At 38.7% G+C, this 19,397-nt stretch overlaps 1 protein-coding gene across 7 annotated transcripts in view; it reads left to right on the top strand.

Moving 5' to 3' along the window:
- Nucleotides 1-19,397, top strand: part of RMDN2 (regulator of microtubule dynamics 2) — a 63,616-nt gene that overhangs the window by 30,362 nt on the left and 13,857 nt on the right. For 5 of the 7 annotated variants that reach the window (XM_058668065.1, XM_058668060.1, XM_058668061.1 and 2 more), the window contains 6 exons: nucleotides 1,545-1,605; nucleotides 8,307-8,382; nucleotides 9,185-9,262; nucleotides 11,557-11,655; nucleotides 15,346-15,399; nucleotides 15,487-15,567. In XM_058668065.1, coding sequence (XP_058524048.1) covers nucleotides 1,545-1,605; nucleotides 8,307-8,382; nucleotides 9,185-9,262; nucleotides 11,557-11,655; nucleotides 15,346-15,399; nucleotides 15,487-15,567 — 449 coding nt within the window. Of the gene's footprint in view, nucleotides 1-1,544; nucleotides 1,606-8,306; nucleotides 8,383-9,184; nucleotides 9,263-11,556; nucleotides 11,656-14,650; nucleotides 14,950-15,345; nucleotides 15,400-15,486; nucleotides 15,568-16,361; nucleotides 16,506-19,397 lie in introns of those variants that run through there. The other 2 variants (XM_058668063.1, XM_058668064.1) reach the window with 2 other exon arrangements.

Here is a 19,397-nt window from a genome sequence, read left to right as displayed (position 1 = left end):
TTCTGGTTTTGGGATTAAGGTGATACCAACGTCATAGAATGATTTCGGTAGAATTCCATTTCAGTTGTTTTGAATAGTTTGCAAATAATTGGGGTTAGGTCTTTAAAAGTTTGGCAGAATTTGGAAGTGAAGTCATATGGTCCTTGGCTCTTCTTTGTTCGAGAGGGTCTTTATTACTGATTCAATCTGCACTGTGGTTATTGGTCTGTTTAGATTTTCTGTACCTTCATGACTCAATTTTAGTAAATTGCATGATTTTCTTTATCCTTTTTCTTTTTTATTAGTATTATCTTTATTGTCATTTTATGATGGAATTCCATAGGCCTTGGGATTTCCCTACCCTAATCCCTGCTCACCTCAACTGAGTTCTCACTTATCATTACAACAGCATAGTTCCTCATAGACAATTGTAAGTTCCTCATTGTGGGCATGGTCAAAGGCAGAGAATCCAGCATCCCATTGTCAAGACACATTCAACAGTTTCACTGGGAGTCCATCCTTGATCCGCAAGTAAAGATGAGCTCTGCACCATGTCCTCACATCCGGACATGTCAGTCTCCACTACATAGTCACTATAAATCCCCCCAAGTGAAAAGCCACAAAACAAAACCAACAACAGGAAGAAAAACAGAGATGTACAATGCCATGAAGTTAAATAACATGCTACTGAATGACCAATGTGTCACTGAAGAAATGAAAAAGAAAGTCAAGAACCTTCTTAAAATAATGCTACTGGGCCCGGCGTGGTAGCCTGGCAGCTAAAGTTCTCACCTTGAACTCACTGGGATCCCATATGGGCACCGGTTCTAATCCAGGTAACCCTGCTTCCCATCCACCTCCCTGTTTGTGGCCTGAGAAAGCAGTTGAGGATGGCCCAAGGCCTTGAGAGCCTGCACCTGTGTGGGAGACCTGTAAGAGGCTCCAGGCTCCTGGTTTTGGATTGGCTTAGAGAAATTTAAAATTGCTATAAAAATGTCACTGACCCTGTTTCTTGTGAATGTGTAAGCAAGAACTTTTCAGGGAAGCCATCCTTACTCATATAGACATTTACTGGCCTTCCATGCTCTTTTTTTTTAACCTCTTATGTTTTCCGTTCTTTATCTCTATACCTGCTATGAACTGAACTGTGAACACTTGGAGGTGAAGGACTATGTCTTATTTGACGTTTTGTTCCTAGATATTCACAGAATTATGGAGCTTATTTAGGCACTCAGTAAATACAGTTTGATTTGAATGCTAAAAAAAGAAACAATTTCTGTTATGCTTTCAAGTAACAGTTGAATGACATTTCCATCATTTGTTTAAGTTAGTGGGTCTCATACATCAGAAAACTCATTCAAACACAAGTTGTTAGGCTGTACTTCCAGAGTTTGTGATGGAGGAGCTTTCCCAATGGCTGGAACTTTGCTGTTCTGTGAAATTTACAGATGATTTGAGGCTTCTGCAGAGTCCTAGGATCATACTTTTAGGAGTCACTGAGCTCAGTCATTCACCTGCTACAAGTTCTCATAAAGGCACTAACTGTAAGTGCATTTATCTTGCAGGAAGAACTGTGGGTGAAAGAGCTGTTTCCAGAGCTCCTATGAATGGATATTGTCATTTGTGGTGAGTACGTAGGAGGGACATACTTTTTTTCAATTCCAGTAAGCTTCCTTATTAAGTATGATGGATTTTTTAGATGCACATTTAACAATCATGTTCACTGAAAAAACATTAGCGTAGCTTATTTGTTTATGTTGTGTTATCTATTTTAATTATGCACATTTTAAATATATTTAAAGTAAATGTGCATTGAAGATTTTGTAAATGAATATGACAAGTCTAGTGATTCTGAAAATGATAAATTATACTCAGCTTTGGTTAGATATAACATCTTACTTGAAAACCCCTAACGAAGTGATGCCATGTTTCCAAACGAAATTTAGAAAGAGTATGAATAAAAGCACATGTCAGACATTTCTTATAACTGGATGAGTCATGGTATACAAATTCCCTAGATCAAGGAGAAGATGTTTATACTCTTAAAAAAAACTCATAGAAACAGAATCTGGTAAGGTGCACATCTTTGAAGCAAAAAAAAAGTGTTTTGGTTTTAGAATTCTTTGTATATTCAAAACTATACAACACAAGAAATATATTATTATTACTATTATTCATTTTACTTAAAACTGCATTTTTATACTAATTTTTAATTTCTCACCTTTTTTTCAATCCTGTGGTGCAAGTATCTTAGATGCTAGCAAGCTAATTAATTAACTTATACCCCTTTCCTCAGCTCTAGATTTCTAGAAATACACCTTTTCTCTGGGGCTATTTTGTTCTGTTAGGGAAACTCTTAAGCAAAAGCTTTCTCAAAACAATTCCTTTCCCACAAATTTACATTGTACCACAGGAAACTCTTTTCTACTCCCCCAAACTCTCAAACGCAGTTTTTTTCCAATGCCTACCACTTCCTCTACTCTGCCATCAGCAGGGGGAGCTCCATTCACAAACTCATCAGCAGTCAAGTTACTCAGTTAGTTGTCCCATGAACACTTAGGAGCACATGGCTAAAACATGAATAGTTTTCTGAAACTGCTGACACTTGGCTTCAATGTGACACAAACCTAGTCCTAACCCTTACCCTCTCCATCCCCAACTCCAACCCTTACAGAAGCTCCCGTCTCTTTCTCCAGTGAGTTCTTTGTCTTCTCTCCTTGTCGCCTGGAGGTGGGTGAAGGGTGCTAGCAGAACAGTTGAGTCTTTTCCTTAGCATGTCATGCACATGTAGTGGAGCATCTTGCTTCTGGATTGGAATGTCCTGTCCATGAACCATTTCTCTGCCCCTGGTGCTTCTTCCAAACCTTGGGACAGGGTAAATTTGTAGTTAACATCCTGGCACAGATCTTTTAAATCACTTGCCTTCTATATAAGGACCTTAGTTATTGTTTCTATAGCCAGAATTACCTAGATAACTAAATTTACATAATCCTAATAAATCAACTTAAATGTATGTTTAGGTACTTCTTGCTTTCCACCTGTAACAGTACTGAGCAAGTCATACTTCTCTCTTCCTCTTCTTTGATAAAGTGGAGCTGGTTGGAAGGTTCACTAGCCAGACTGGATGTAGGATGAACACCCAAGTCCTACTCTGATCTCTGATTTCTTCATGTTCCTCCTCCTTGTTTTCATCTTGCCCTTTTCTTGCTCTTCACCAGTTGGTCTTTCTTTACTGTCCCCTTCCCTCTGTCCTGCAGGAGTCTGTGTCCATAAATGGTCCTGTTGAAAATTCACATCTAAGGTTAATCATCCATTTGAAAGCATTTATCAGTGCGAATTTCCAGATTTTCTTAAAGGATTGTGTTGAGTCTCCTCTGAGGGCATGTACCCATCTTGCCATCCATTTGGCAAACACAAAACAAGCTGAACGCTCCCCAGCACATTGCCCAGTCTGCCTTCCAATAATTGGACTACTTGTGTTTTGTTCATCTTTTTCCCTTTTTGTTGCAAACTAATGGCCTTGTTTATAGCTATGGAATTTAATTCCAGGATTAAGTCTTTTCACCACTCACACAGAGTGGTGACCCAATTGTGTGTCACGTGATTTCTTATTCACTATCAGTTTTTAATTTTTTTTTTTTATTGGAAAGCCGGATATACAGAGAGGAGGAGAGACAGAGAGAAAGATCTTCCATCTGATGTTTCACTCCCCAAGTGAGCCACAACGGGCCGGTGCTGTGCCAATCCGATGCCGGGAACCTGGAACCTCTTCCGGGTCTCCCACGCGGGTGCAGGGTCCCAAAGCATTGGGCCGTCCTCGACTGCTTTCCCAGGCCACAAGCAGGGAGCTGGATGGGAAGTGGAGCTGCCGGGATAAGAACCGGCGTCCATGTGGGATCCCGGGGCTTTCAAGGCAAGGACTTTAGCCACTAGGCCACGCCGCCGGGCCCCAGTTTTAAATTTTTAAACAATGTTGGGAAACACTTCAACAGAGGAATAATGGACTTACAACTGTTCTTGAAGGACTACCCATTGTAATACTAGAGGGAAAATCAGTAGGGGGAGGAAGGGACTTAGGGAGGGGGACAGGAAATCCCAGAGCCTATAGAACTGTATCGTGAAACAATAATAAAAAATAATTTTTAAAAAGTTTAGAAATGGATGCCTAATCAGCTTATGACACTCAATAAATCTGCAAATTAATTTAGTCTTTAAGAATATGTTGTATCTGTTGTGCTAAACTCAAAGAGGTTTTTATTCAGTAAGTAGTAGAGGTTTAAGAACATGAAAAAATATTTAAACTTTAACTCAAATGATTCAGGTAAAATTATTCCATAGCTAATCATGCTGCAATGTCAAGAAAAGCTCTTGCGTGCTAGAATCTTTTTCACCATGGCCAGGTATTAAACATTTTCTTATTCAGGTGACATGAAAGACAGCCTGTGGCCTGCTTCCTGTTTTTGTAAATAAAGTTTTATTGGAGCTCAGCCATACCCATGCATTTGTGCACAGCAAGAGACTTAAGCAATTATAAAAGACATTGTCTGATCCAAAAGCCTAAATAAAATATTTGCCACTTGGCTGTTATGATCACATGATTGTGGAAAAGCCTTTGTTTCAAGTTGAAACAAAAGTTGTGATCTTCAAGTATAGTTTTCATAAAGGGTGAGTATTTGGGGAATGATTGAAAAACAAATAGCATTCAATTAAAGGTCTTTAAAGACTTAGTTTTCACTCATATCTTTTCCCAAATGAATTTGCTTTATAATTTCAATGCTACAAATGCTTTCTATAAGATTATGTTTTTGTCATGTTCATCTAAAACTCTTGGAATCAAAAGAATAACAAGTTACCAGTGAATTTGCAATTTGTCCAGATAGGCCTGACCTTAATTATAAATAATGTCTTACAGAATTGTTGTACTCTACTGTTTTCAAATTATATCCACATGTTTTATTGTGCCCAACTAGTAAACAGGGCAATGTGTGGACATTATGTGTGTGTGTTGGTGAGTTGGTTAGTAATCTGGTCCTGCAATAAGTGGAAAAACAGAAAGTTGAACTGAGATCTTGTATTCTTTTATCCTCTTGTATGTAGCTCTGCCTTCTCACAGTGTAAATGGCATTTGGGCGGAACCAAAAATGCTGCAGGGAAACTGATGGATTTGTTTTAGCAACTGTTTTCAATAGTATGCCTGTCAATGTTTGAGGAAATGTTGAGTATATTGTTCAGCAAAATAGCTACAAAATTTTTGTCAGTGAAGCTGGCACCATGGCATACTGCACTAAGCCTCGGCCTGTAGTGACAGCATCCCATGTGGGCATTGGTTCATGTCCCAGCTCTCTACTTATATATAACTCCCTGCTATGGCCTGGGAAAACAATGGAAGATGACTCAAGTTCTTGAGTCTCTCCTTCTTTATGGAAGACTCAAAAGAAGCTCCTGAGTTTGGGTCAGTCAGCTCCAAACATTGTGGCCTTTTGGGGAGTTATCCAGCAGGTGGAAGACCTCTCTCTCTCTCTCTCTTTACTTATCTCTGTAACTCTGCTTCTCAAATAATAAATAAATAAATATTTTTTTAAAATCCTGTTAAAGCACGGTATGACCTCTAGATGGAGATAATATACCATGCTGTGAACTTTCTTTGGAGTTTGCATTGACTTGCTTTTGAAAAATAAAGTGTAAAGTTATGTTAATGAGCAACGTGAAATAATAATGCACAGACAGTGATGACCTTGTGGGAAAAAGTAATCAGCTGGTCTTTGAATTTATGATTTATAAGAAGATAAATCATATTCTAGACTTTAAAGGATTCCATTTACCACAAGAATATGAAAGCCTTAATCTTCTGACAACTTATTTAAAAGACAAACATACATATTTCTAAAGCATTTGGAAACCGGGAGGATTTTTTTCTTCTTTTTTCCCCTAGTTATAACAGTGAAATGTAGAGGATATATTGCCCTGGCAGGTAAAAGTCTTGAGATGTGTATAAGTGGCTCTTATTTTCAGAAGATAAAATCAGATTGATTTCACCACTCCAGATCAGTAAATATGGCATCTGTTCCTTTTGATTCTAGCATATAGAGTTGGTTGAATTTTGGGACTTTCTAGGACAAGGAATTTAAGTAAATAAAAACATAGATATTTCTAAAATTATGATGTGATCTAGTTTTACTATCCCTGATGCCAGACAGAGTGGGTAAATTAGACTAGTATATCTGATTTTAAGCCATGCATTGTCGCAGGTGCACTCACCATATCATTGTGGGCAACAGGCAGAAATGTGGGCGAGTCGGTGCATCCATGCTGGCTGCAGGGATTGAGCCTCAGTGATTAAGGAGATCATTGTCAGTCTGGAGTCTGGTTTCTGTCTTTGATAACGGTTATGTTCAGTAATTTTGTGAGGTGTATAGAGGTATTTAAAATATGTCAGAAAATATTACAGTTAACATAAAAGGAGCAGAAATAGGTTATATGATGCATGATAGTTAGAATTCAAAAGCTCTTAACATGGGAGAAATCTAATAAGTGTGAATTGATAGAAATATAAAAGTAGAGACAGAGAAAGGTGCCAAAAATGCCTCAGTGAGACAGGCATTTGGAGTAACAATTAAGATGGCGCTTGGTCAGTGTACCAGAGTTTGAATCCTAGCCCTACTCTTTGTTCCAGCTTCCTGCTACTACATACCCCAAGGGGCAGCACACAATACACAAACTCAAGTACTTGGGGACCCTGCCATCCAATGCTTTCCCTGTATGGTTACAATAGTATAATTCTTCAACAACAGTCACAGATCCATCATTCTTCTATTTAAGTATATCCTGACATTGCAGGTATAGACAGTGGTAGAAAGTCCAGCATCCTATTGTCAAGATATATTTAACAGGTTTATTGGGAATACATCTTTTATTTAGGAGTAGAGATGCTTACTACAATGTATCTTCACTTCTCGATAAGCTAGTCTCTGTTATGCAATTCTTCTAGATGAATATATGTGTATATATGTTTACCTGTGTATCTGTTGCTCTTGTATTTTGCATGAAGGTTGCCTTATATCAGAGCGAACATGATTCTTGTTCTTTTGGGATTGGCTTAGTTCACTAAACATAGTGGTCTGCAGTTGGGACCATTTTGTTGCAAATGATAGAATTTTATTCTTTTTAATGATAGAATAGTACTCCATGGAGTAGCTATACTACAGTTTGTTTAACCATTCCTCTTTCAAGGGGCATCTTGGCATCTTCACTATTGTAGGTTGTGCATGTACATATACATGTGTGAACATGTAATTGGATTACATGTTCTTTCTTATATGCAGACTGTATTCCATTAGATATATTTCCAGAAGTAGGGCACCTGGATCATACAGTAGATCACTTTTTGATTGTCTTAGCACGCTCCTTACTGACTTCCATAGTGGCTACATACCCACCAATAGTGAAAGAGAGTATTTTTCTCAGCATATCCATGCCAGCAGGTTTTGTTAGTAGATTTCCAAATAAATGTAGGCCAATCTCACTGGAGTTAGGTAGAATTTTAATGTAGATTTTATTTGTGTTTTTCTAGTAGCTAGGGAGCCTGGGCCATCCTGGGTTGTTGTGTGTAAATGTGTAAACATAAAATACTTTCATAACTGGTTTTCTTTCTTTTTAAATTTCGTTGAAAGAAAGACCATGGAAATACTCCCTGTTACTGAGATGTCATTCTGAGCAACCTAAGACATAAGTCCCTTCAAATTAAATTGAAGAATTTCATAAAGTCATAGCTATTTAAATTAATAATGCTTGTAAGTCATTCAGACAGTTTAAAGAATTAAGGGGAAGCCAATCAGAATCTGTATCTGACATGGATGCAGTGGCTTATAACAGCTTTATTGCTACTGTTAGTTTCTCCAGTCAAGTGAGAAAAGTAGACCCCCCTGCTACCCTGTAATAAACTAAGTAAGATGAATGGATATTGGACAGTTTCTTCCAGGGAGCCATTACTTTGTAAAAGTCGAACTCCATCTACTGATTTTCTAGGACTTGGCTTAGGAACATTGCAATGTAGGATAACTGCTGTCATAGTGAGTAATCAGGCTATCGTAATCTACATCATTGACTTGCATGTTTTGTGTTTGTCACATCCCATTTCTACTGGGAGGCTCAATCTGCAATATTGGGATTATTGGTTCAGCAGATGCCAGGAAAAGCAATAATTTGTAGTTATCAGAATATTGTACAACTGTATATTGTTTATTGTAAATAATGGTCAATAAATCGTTTTGTATTTGGAGGTGTTTTATTTCAAATTTATATATAAGTCATTGTTTTTGTCTTTTTAGGTATGCAGTTTTATGTGGCTATGTATCTGAATTTGAGGGCTTACAAAACAAAATCAACTGTGGGCATTACTTCAAGGTATATTTTATATTAAAATGTTTCAGTGTAAGTCTGTGCTTAATGAACAGGGTGTAAATCAGTTTAATCACCAAATAGAACTCAAGAAATATATCTTAATAATATGTAATAATTGAATTGTTATTGTTGTTTCAGCAATGGAAAGTGAAATAGTAGTCCATAAATAGTGTTGTGACAAGGAAACAAACTCTTTGAGTGATTAAAGATGATTGTTACAGGACTTGAAAGAAGTCACATAGTAGATGCTTGGTTTTTTGTTTTTTTGTTTTGTTTTGTTTTGTTTTTGGAAGCTGGAGGATTATAACGGTTCAAAGATAAAGCCTTCAGGGTCCCTAATGACAGGAGCATCAGTTAGTTCCTTCCTGCTTTCTGGCTGCTTATATCTGTTTTGGCGATGCCAGAGGGATAGATACTTCGCCCATCTAGCTCCTCCATTTTTTTTCCCATTACACCCTGTTCCATGTTATTTGAGTTTATAAGCTTTCCTCTGAGTCAATATTAATTAGGCAAATCATACAGAGGTAGACATTTGACTTAGGTTTTTCACTAATTTTTAAAGCAATATTTGGCTTTAAATTATGTGGAACTTTATTGAGTCATGATCACAGTTCTGACTCTAGTTGTAAGCAGTCACTTTTGCTATTGAAATATTGAGAAGATTTCATTGTACTAATGATAGGAATTGGGGGTGCTGAAACAACACTGTGAAACTGCTTTGGAGTTACTAGGTTTTGCTGTAGTTCAAATCAGTAGTGTCTGAGAATCGGGAGATGACTTTGCCTTTGGATTTTTTTTTTTCCAGGAACATCTGGATATAGCAATACAACTTCTGCCTGATGAACCCTTTTTATATTACCTCAAGGGAAGATACTGTTATACCGTAAGCTGAATGCCTTTATTTATAAGTCTTACTTGAATATACTATGATTATGATACGTCACCAATGATGTCTTTGTTCTTTTGTCTTTAACCTGGACCTACTATTGTAGGAAAAATTATAAAATCAGTATAAATTATATATATATATAATGTTTTATGATTTTGCACAAATATATAATTTGTATATTATTTAAATGGACAATGTATATATTTTATTATATATCTATGTTCTTTAGCCATAGTCTCATTTTGTGGCTCTCTCTCCCTACATACACATTTAAATGACTAAAAGATAGACAGCATTAGGTGTTGACAAGAATACTGAATAGCTGGAGCTCTCATATATTCTAATAGGAATATATGAACAATAAATAAATACAGCAATAAATGACATAGTGATGCCTACGTTTATCAAGAAGAGCTGGAATTGGCACCAAGGGGTAGTACACCTCTGCCTTGAGGGCTGACATCCCATATAACCACTGATTCTAGTCCCAGCTGCTCCACGTCTGATCCAACTCTCCTAATGTGCCCAGGAAAGAGGATGGCCCAAGTGCCCAGTCCCCGGCACCCATGTGGGAAGCCGGGAAGAAGCTCCAGGCTCCTGCCTTTGGCCTGGCCCTGGTCTGGCTGTTGTAATTATTTGGGGGAGTAAACCAGCAACTGGGAAATCTGTGTCTCTTCTCTCTTTGCAAATCTGCTTTTCAAATAAATATACATCTTCAAATAAAAAGCTTAAAAGAGAAATAAAATGTATGTTTACTCAAAGGCTAAAATATGAATGTTCTTGACCATGTTGACAACATAGCAACATGGATGACTTTTCAAAATGTTATGCCAAAGAGGTTCACATAAGATGACATAATGTATAATTTTTGTTGATAAGAGAGTTCAGAAAAGGCCAGTTCTAGTCATATGTCAGTAACGGCCTAGAGGTAGGGAAAGAGGGTTGACTGCAAAGAGGCACACAGTACTTTGAGATGGTATAGGTGATTGTTGCGGTCATTACATGTTTACATTTATCAAAGTTTATTTAGCTATATATGTATAATGTGAGGAATTTTATTTTATGTAGATTGTACTCCACTAAAGCTGAGGAAATTATCATTTTTGCAAAGTCAAGGCCAGTAAGAAATAAACATATCAATAAGTAAAAGTATGTAGAAAAGCAAGGTTTATGTATTTATATATTTATATATATATATAAATGTCTGCAATTGATTTTCAAAACTTCAGTGCAAAAAAATTGGAAATCCATGCCTAAATTTTTCATAACACGAGTTTTTAATGGACTTTCTGAAGACCTCTCATATCCATGATGTGCAAAAATATTTTGCACTGGGGCTGGCATTGTGGGGAATAGGTTAAGCCTCCTGAGATACCAGTATTCCATATGGGCAGCAGTTCTTGCCTCAACTACTCCACTTCCAATCCACTCCCTGCTTATGGCCTGGGAAGGCAATGGAGGATGATTCAAGTCCTTGGGACCCTGAACCCATGTGAGAAACCTGGAAGAGGCTCCTGGTTGCTGGCTTTAGCTTGACTCAGCTCCAGTCATTGGCGACCATTTGGGAAGTGAACCAGCTGATAGAAGATCTGTCTGTGTCTTTCTTGTCTGTTACTCTGCCTTTCAAATAAAAATAAAATCAGTCTTTAAAATTTTGGCATGAAATTTAGTTTACATTTTAATTCTATTTTCTGAACATCTTGGAACACTTGCATATTTGGGGGAATAATAAAACAAAATATAAATGATGTAAAATTTGATTATGGTTGACTATTGGGCCTAAAACACAATTTTTTGGATTCTAGATATGTATACAGGGTCCTCTGTTTTTGAGGAGGGTTTTGTTCACATATCTGAGATGCTACCCCTGAACCTCTGAGCAGCATGGAGAAGGCAGGAGAGCAAAGCCAGGGTCCCCAGCTGCTACACACTCTGCAGTCATCCCGCAGTTGCGAGGACAGTGAACAAGTGTGACTTGCCATTTTTCTCTGCGATGCGCCTTTTCTCTGATTCAGCGCCAACCTTCTGATAAATAGTTCAAGCTGGTTTTGATGTCAGTGCTCATGGAGCTTGTGATTGGTTAGAATTAAGGAACATGAGGGCAGAATGTTACTCAGGACCCTGTCCAGCATGTGTACTTCCCATGCACTGACCTGTCTGTGTGCACACGATGGCTCTACACAAGTTCCCATGCACTGACTTGTCTGTGTGCACACGATGGCTCGCTGGCAGAGACAATCGTTCAGAAGACAGACAGCACCAAGCGTGATGTTGCTCTGCATTTACAGGTCTCAAAACTCAGCTGGATTGAGAAGAAAATGGCCGCCACTCTGTTTGGGAAAATCCCATCTTCCACTGTGCCAGAGGCTTTGCAGAACTTCCTGAAGGTGGGTTTTATCTCTGCTACGTTAGCTTCACCCTGGGTACCAGCTGCATGAGTCCCGTGCTGTTAAGGGAATCTTTATCTTCATGTGGGTAGATCTCTAACTGAAGCCCCAATTTGAATCCTACTGTCTGTGTTCTACTTTAAGCTTTCACAGTGTATGTTATGTTTCAAATCTGAACTTCTTAGGACAGCCTATTAGAGCTTAGGGAGGACAAGCTGCTTTTTAAAAGTAAGTCAGCCACCTGTGTGCAGGTGTTTCACTCCCAGGCTCTGCAGCAGCTCCGCCAGTCAGGGGAGCATGTGCAGAAACTGTTAGAGGAGCTCCTGGCTCTCCTAACAGAACCAGCTTAACATCAAGACTTTAAAAGATGATGTCAGGAAGAGTTATTTTAAAAGCCACCTCCTACACTGCACACATTTTTGTGGAAGATTCCTGGGGCATCAAACCAAGTCAGTATTTTCACTCTTTTTTTCACTCATTTGTATTATGCTCTCAGGATCAGATTTGTAAAACTGATGGTTTGCAAGCTTATCTAGTCTGGAAGTGGGCATTTGGCACAGCTGTTAAGACACTGGCTCGGGATATCTGCATGGCATACTGAAGTGTCCTGCTTTGAGAGCTGGCACAGCTTCTGCTCTCAGCTTCCCACTGTGACACACCTTGGGAGGTGGCAGGTGATGGCTCCTACCATCACATCACAGGGCCTGCATTGAGTTCTGGGGCCCTGGCCCTGTCACAGCTACGTGGACAACTGAGAAGTAAAACAAAGGGTGAAAGAGCCCTGCCTTGGCACCTTCTTTCTCTACCTCCCACCCTCCTTCCCTCTCAAATAAGTAACAGCTAAGGAAAAAATTTTTTTATATATATAAAGGTTACTTTGCTTAAGATGACAAGCCGGTTTCCTCTCACTTTTTATCTCTGAGTAGTGGCCCACAAAGCCTAGGGTACTATGTAAAACAGTAAGCATTATGGTGCTTGTCCAACACAGAAGAATTCAGGAAGTATGAGTGCAGGGTCATGCATTTCTTATTTTTTTTAATTTATTGTTACATTTTTTTTTGTTTTATAAAAGTGGAATTAAGACCTCAGAAACTTATTTTGTCCAGTTTCACTCAATGCCAAAGGTTTGTATCATTCCTACCTCTTCACCCCTTTCCTGCCACTGAGAATTAGTTCTTCCATTTGAAGATCGTATTATAAATTATACGATTCGAAGGCAGGAGCCTGGAGCCTCTTCCAGGTCTCCCATGCAGGTGTATGCTCCCAAAGCTTTGGACTGTCATCTACTGCTTTCCCAGGCCACAGGCAGGGAGTTGGATGGGAAGCAAGGCTGGTGGGATTAGAACCGGTGCCCATATGGGATCCTGGCATGTGCAAGGTAAGAACTTGAGCCACTAGGACTTTTACCACGCGGGCCACCCCTAATTTTGTAATGGCATATTTTCATTTCATTTCACAATCACAGGCTTAACACTCCATTAGGTAAAGATATTAACACAAGCAAATAGAAAAAAATTAACCTACTTTTGCTGAGAAGTATAGACAAAGGCTGCACCAGTAATCCAATCATATAATGTCAGTCTCATTCATTATAGATAATAAAATTTTTTGAACTTTGTGTGTTAGTTATTACAGATCATGAAAAACATATTTATCTTTTGAGGACTGGCTTATTTTACTAGCAGAATGGTATCCAATTTGATCCATTTAGTTGCAAAAAATAAGACCCAATTTTTTTTATAACAGAGTAGTATCCCACTGTGTGTGTGTGTGTGTGTGTGTGTATACACATCTCACATATACCACATTTTATCTATCTGATCATCAACTGATGGGCACCTGGGTTGACTCCATAGCCTAGCTATTATGAACTGAACTGCTATAACCATAGTAGAGGTTCAAATAACTTGTTCACATGTTTATTTTGTTTCATTTGGATAAATTCCCAGGTGTGGGATGGCTGGATCATATGGTAGATCTATTTTCAGTTACCTAAGGAATCTCCATATTGTCTTCCATACTGGCTATACTGGTTTGTTTCTATCAATAGTGGATTAAGGTACCATTTATTCCACTTCCTTACCATCATTTATTGTTTTCTGATTTCTGTATGATAGCCGTTCTAACAGGAGTGAAGTGAAACATGATTGTGGTTTTTTGGCTTTTTGGTTTTGTTTCGTTTTCTTATTTTTACATTTTGCTGATGGCTAGTGATCCTGATCTTGACAATTTTTTCATATGTCTGTTGGCAATTTGAATTTCATCCTTTTATAAATGCATGCTCCTGTCCTTTGCCCATTTCTTAACTGGAGTGTGATTTGTTCTTTAGTTTCTTTAGGTCTTTCGTAAGTCGTGGGTATTAATTCTATATTAGTTACTTAGTTTACAAATGTTTTCTCCCAATCTGTTGGCTGTCTCTTCTTTTTGTTGACTTCTTCTTTGCAGGGCAGAAGCTTCTTAGGTTGATGTATTCTCATTAATTTATTTTCTCTTTACTTGCCCATGCTTTTGGGGCCTTTTCCAAGAAATGTTTGCCCACACCTATGTCATGCAGACTAGTTAATTTGATAGTATCAGGTCATAAAATTGGATCCTTCATCCATTTAAAGTTGATGTTTGTATAAGGTACGAGTCCATAATATCTTGGGAAAGGGAAGAAAAGTTTTTGACTCTTGTATAAAATGATCATATTCTAAGTTTTTGTGTTTCAAAAACCAGTGATCTATTTTCGGCTTGCCTATACTTGGTGAAATGTCATGGAGAATGAGACAAAAGTTGAGAACAAAATTAAAAAGGAGAAACTTATGCTTATAATGTTGGAAATGTCTGAAGTATTCATATAAAGTAAATATATTTTTGCAACTTTTAAAAATTGTGTTTCTTTGGGTTCTGCAGCCCTCTGAGTTTGGGGCTGAGGTCAAGGGAGCAACTTACTTGTCTCTGCCTTCACAACACCAAAAACTGCCTGAAAAGCTAAGAGTAATTTGGGTTCCAGGAAAAGCTCCTCCACAGCAATACCATAGACTGGAAAGAATTGTTGTTTCCCAGAAATAAAGGAAAAGAATTGCAGCATAAAAGACAAGTAGATGATGTATAAAGTATCTTCATCTTACTCTGGAGATCCACTACTTGGATGGGTTGTTTCAAGAAACCTGCCTTTCCTTTAACACCACCAGGCTTGTGACACTTCAGATATTTATCCACATATGAAATGTATTGAAATCATAGGAAATCAGATATTAGCCTTGTAGAATATGCTTGCTGTTGAGTTCAAGTCTTGCTGTACTCTTATTTCCTAAACAGACTGTGAAGTGTAAAGGACTTGGCTCTAGAGAGTTTATCATTAGTTGCTTTTGTCCTTCAAAGGAAAGAAGAAAAAAAAAAGGAGGAGGAGAGTACAGAAAACTGATGATATAAACAATTCTTAAAACCTTAAAAGATCTTATTGCTTTGGAAGCCTTGCCTCCATAGTAATCAATTTCATGTTAATGGCTAATTCCAAAAGCTGTATTTTCATCCAAAAGATACTTAAGCTAGTAAAATGATTCAAATATGAATTAACTACACTAGGTTCTCAGGAAAATTTGGTTTAATGCAATTTATTTATTTCTAAATATATCCTCTTTGCTCATAGTTAATGTTGCTTAATTTTTGCCATGTTATTTTCTTGTCTGTTTTCTCATAAATCAGGCTGAAGAATTACACCCTGGTTTCTCTCTGCCTAATTACATGTACTTGGCAAAGGTAATAAAGACCAACATTTTAAGATAACTTAGAATCCAACACAGAAAAATATGATTCCACATAATATTTGTTATTTTTTATTTCTAGTGTTATACTGATCTTAACCAAAATCAGAATGCGTTGAAGTTCTGTGATTTGGCGTTATTGCTTCCTAGTGTTACGAAAGAGGTAAGTCCTAACAGTGACCACGCGTGCTCTCATCTGCACCACTTCAGATTCCCTTCTAGCAACTGGCCTAGATACATTCAGAGTTTTCTTTTTAATAAGATTTTTAAATTCATTTTTACCTTTTCCAGCTTTATTGAAATATAGTTGGCCAATAAAAGTTACATATACAATATATAAAGTGTATACCCTCAAGCTTTTAACAGGTATGTGCAGTATGAAATGGGTACCACAATTAAGTTAATTAACACATCCTTCACTGCACATGCTCACCTTTTGTTGCTTGAGAATGCTTATATATACGGTCTTAGAAAACTTCAAGTGTACAATCCCATGTAATTAGCTCTAGCCACTTACTGCACATTAGATCTCCAAAACTTCCTCATCTGACAGCTTTTGCCATCATCCTCCATGTCCTCCACCCACTAGTCCTTGGCAGCTACCTTTCACCCTCTCCTCCCATGATTGAGTTTTCTTTTATACTAAAATATTTTGAGTTGGATTTCTGCATATCCTGTGAAGTTTAAAATTTTGATGTATCTGTAAGATAACCTGTCACCAGGAGAACCCTTGAATGTTCACGGCATGTACAAGTCCTGTGCAGCTACCTTTCACCCTCTCCTCCCATGATTGAGTTTTCTTTTATACTAAAATATTTTGAGTTGGATTTCTGCATATCCTGTGAAGTTTAAAATTTTGATGTATCTGTAAGATAACCTGTCACCAGGAGAACCCTTGAATGTTCACGGCATGTACAAGTCCTGTGCTAGCAGTTAAGATATCCTAATGCTTATTAGGTGTAAGATAGCAGGCAATGGAACAAGCCTCTCTGAGAAGCAGGAGGAAGAGCATAGTTCTGAGGAGCCGGTGACTAAACAGTGCAAGCAGCAAACCAGCTAGACAGGTTGCCCTGTTTAGAACAAGGTGAGTGTCCAAGTGGTTGCTCAGCCAGCTCAGAGCAGGGTGTGACTTGCCAAGGTCATAATTACAGACTAAAAGATTTAAAATATGTATTAACATTTTCTTGGTTTTGAGACACCTGCCAAAGTTTAAAAACAGAAAGGATGACTTTTGCCCATTTATTCAACAATTTGGGCTTCTGGGTATTGGGCTTCTGGGTATGCTATAAATTTCAGACACTCACACAATTAACTGTTCAGTCTGTGCTCCCAGTATTGCAAGAACAAAAGGAAAAAGGCAATTATTTTCCTGCTCCCTTTGCATGCTGCCGAATGTTATCAACCTGTAAATCATAGCAGAAAGAAAGACTGTAGCAACAGCAGACGACAGGTAGTCCAATTTCTGTTGTGGTCTGCAATATAAACAAATAAGCTGGTCCATTGCTGTCTAGGGCTTAAAGAATGGCAGAAAGCATGATGTTGGAGTATATCCACAGGAGAGGCATGAAAACTGACACATAAAACTTTTAGTTACAGAAATTTGGAAGAAGGGGGAACTGTTTTCTCCAGTAAGGAATCAGGTGGCAAGAGAGGTGGACTTTGAAAGACCTCTGCTGTGGAGGCATGGGCAAGCATGGGTCGTGGACAGAGGCAGAAGTGAAATAGGTTCTGCCACAGAACTTTAGATTCATGTGTCTCTTGTGAGGACTGATCAGGCTTTTTTCTCTCTCTTCTAATCCACTTGAACAAGTTCCCAGGCTCTGAATATGTATCTTCTGGATGTTTTATTTCCAACGGGGGTTGTCTTTTTCTTGAACTTTGATCTCTCAGTTGTTTCCAGCAACTAAAAGCAGGTGCAAAGCAGCACAATCTCAGCAGCAGTCTTCTCCAGAGGAAAGAGTTTTGTGTGACATTTTTTTCAGCAAGAAACAGATTTTTGTCCCTCTGATTGCTTAAGCCATGTTGTTGATAGGGACCAGATCATCTTTAGTATCTCTCCTGAATGATGTCAGTTTGGAGTGTGTGTGATTGTTTTTAACATCAGAATCTATGCATTCTTACTAGAATTAAGGTTAAAGTACAGTATGGTGATGAAAAAGAGCATGCAATGATGTGACATGCAAATGTTTAGGTGTGATGTCTAGAACTGGCACAGGAAGGCTAAATATTGCGCTTCCTCAGGGTTCAGTCTTCATCTGCAAGTGTGTTGTCTTCTTCCCTTCGTTCTCTCCTCCCTTCTCTCAGACCTGTCCTCCATGGCTTCAGTTGGTGACTACATGCCAGAAAGCCTCAGATTTGCATCTCTAAATCTTCTCAAAACAGGCCCTGATAAGCCAACTTCTTATGTGGCATTCCTGCTTGGATATATCTCAAACATCCAACTCTCAGTCCTAAATGTAATTAATGGTCTCCAGGGCTTGGCATCTCTTCTTCCACCTTCCCATTTAGTAAGTGCTTCCTATATCCATCCGACTGGGTGACCTGGAGATTATCCTTCATGCTGCCCTCTCCCCCTGTCCCGATCCACACATACACCCAGTCACTAGGAGTAAACATCACCCACCACTTGCTTTTCTCCATTGCTGATCCTCAAGACAGAGTATCCTCTGCTTTCATTGGGACGTGGAGTTGTGAGAGCCTGCCGGCTGGTCTCACAGTCCCCTTGCCTCTCAATAGCGGTTAAAACAAATAATAAACATAAATCCCAACATGTCACATTCTTGCCTAAAACCTTCTGCTGTTAGGATGAGGTCCAAACATGTTAGCGTGTCCTTGAAAGCTGTGATCTCACTCCTACCTGTCTTCTGGGCTGCGTACGTCCTCTCTCCCCTCCTTTGCATCTTGTTCCTCCCTGTCCTTTGTTGTCCCTACCTTCTGACACACTCTCCCCACAACTCCTCCAATTTCTACTTAGCTTTGTCCCTCCCATGCTTTAGGTCTTACTGTCAATGTGATTTCATGCAGAAAGACTTTCCTGATAGCTCCGGCAAGAAAGCCCCTCATACTTTTCCTTCATACCATTTAGCAAGGTTGTGTATGGTTATCTGTGCTTGTTCCATGAAAGTAGCAAAGTGGTCTCCCTCATTTTCCATTCTATTCCTAGTGCTGACTGTACCACCTACCTTATAATACACGCTCAAGAAAATTGATTGAAAGAATAAAAACATTAGTACCATGCAAATAAAAAGAATGGTGCGGGCACAGCGCAGTAGCCTAATGGCTAAAGTCCTCGCCTTGAACGCACCAGGATTCCATATAAGCACCAATTCTAATCCCAGCAGCCCCACTTCCCATCCAGCTCCCTGCTTATGACCTGGGAAAGCAGTCAATGATGGCCTAAAGCCTGGGGTCCTGCACCCATGGGAAACCTGGAAGAAGCTCCTGCCTCCTGGCTTCAGATCGGCACAGCACCGGCCATTGCAGTCACTTGGGGAGTGAATCATCAGATGGAAATCTTCCTCTGTCTCTCCTCCTCTCTATATATATCTAATATTGCAATAAAAACAAATAAATCTTAAAAAAAATTAGAACCGGCGTCCATATGGGATCCTGATGTGTTCAAGGCGAGGACTTTAGCTGCTAGTTCACGGCACTGGGCCCAAAATAAAATAAATCTTAAACAAACAAACAAAAAAGGATGGTGTGTCTAGTTATAATGAATAGGACTCAAAATAAATTTAACTAAGACATCTGGGCATTGTGCAAGATTTCTGTAATCATGGAAGCAGCATGAGCAAATGTTGCCCACAATATGTTGATTTTCAGAAATATATATCCAGTCACAGTTTTAGTAGGTTGGTTGTTTGTTTAGTGGCAAAGGTATTCTGAGGACTATGTTTCCAGGAGAAAAATAGGATGGAGTGGTGGTGGGCAGTGCTTCCTATTTCTGTTGGCGGTGTGATCTTGCTGACCAGTGCGTTCATGTCCACAGTG

This window comes from Ochotona princeps, chromosome 8 (genome assembly GCF_030435755.1).
Source record: "Ochotona princeps isolate mOchPri1 chromosome 8, mOchPri1.hap1, whole genome shotgun sequence".
Lineage (NCBI taxonomy): Eukaryota > Metazoa > Chordata > Mammalia > Lagomorpha > Ochotonidae > Ochotona > Ochotona princeps.
This window is presented reverse-complemented; position numbering and strand designations above follow the sequence as displayed.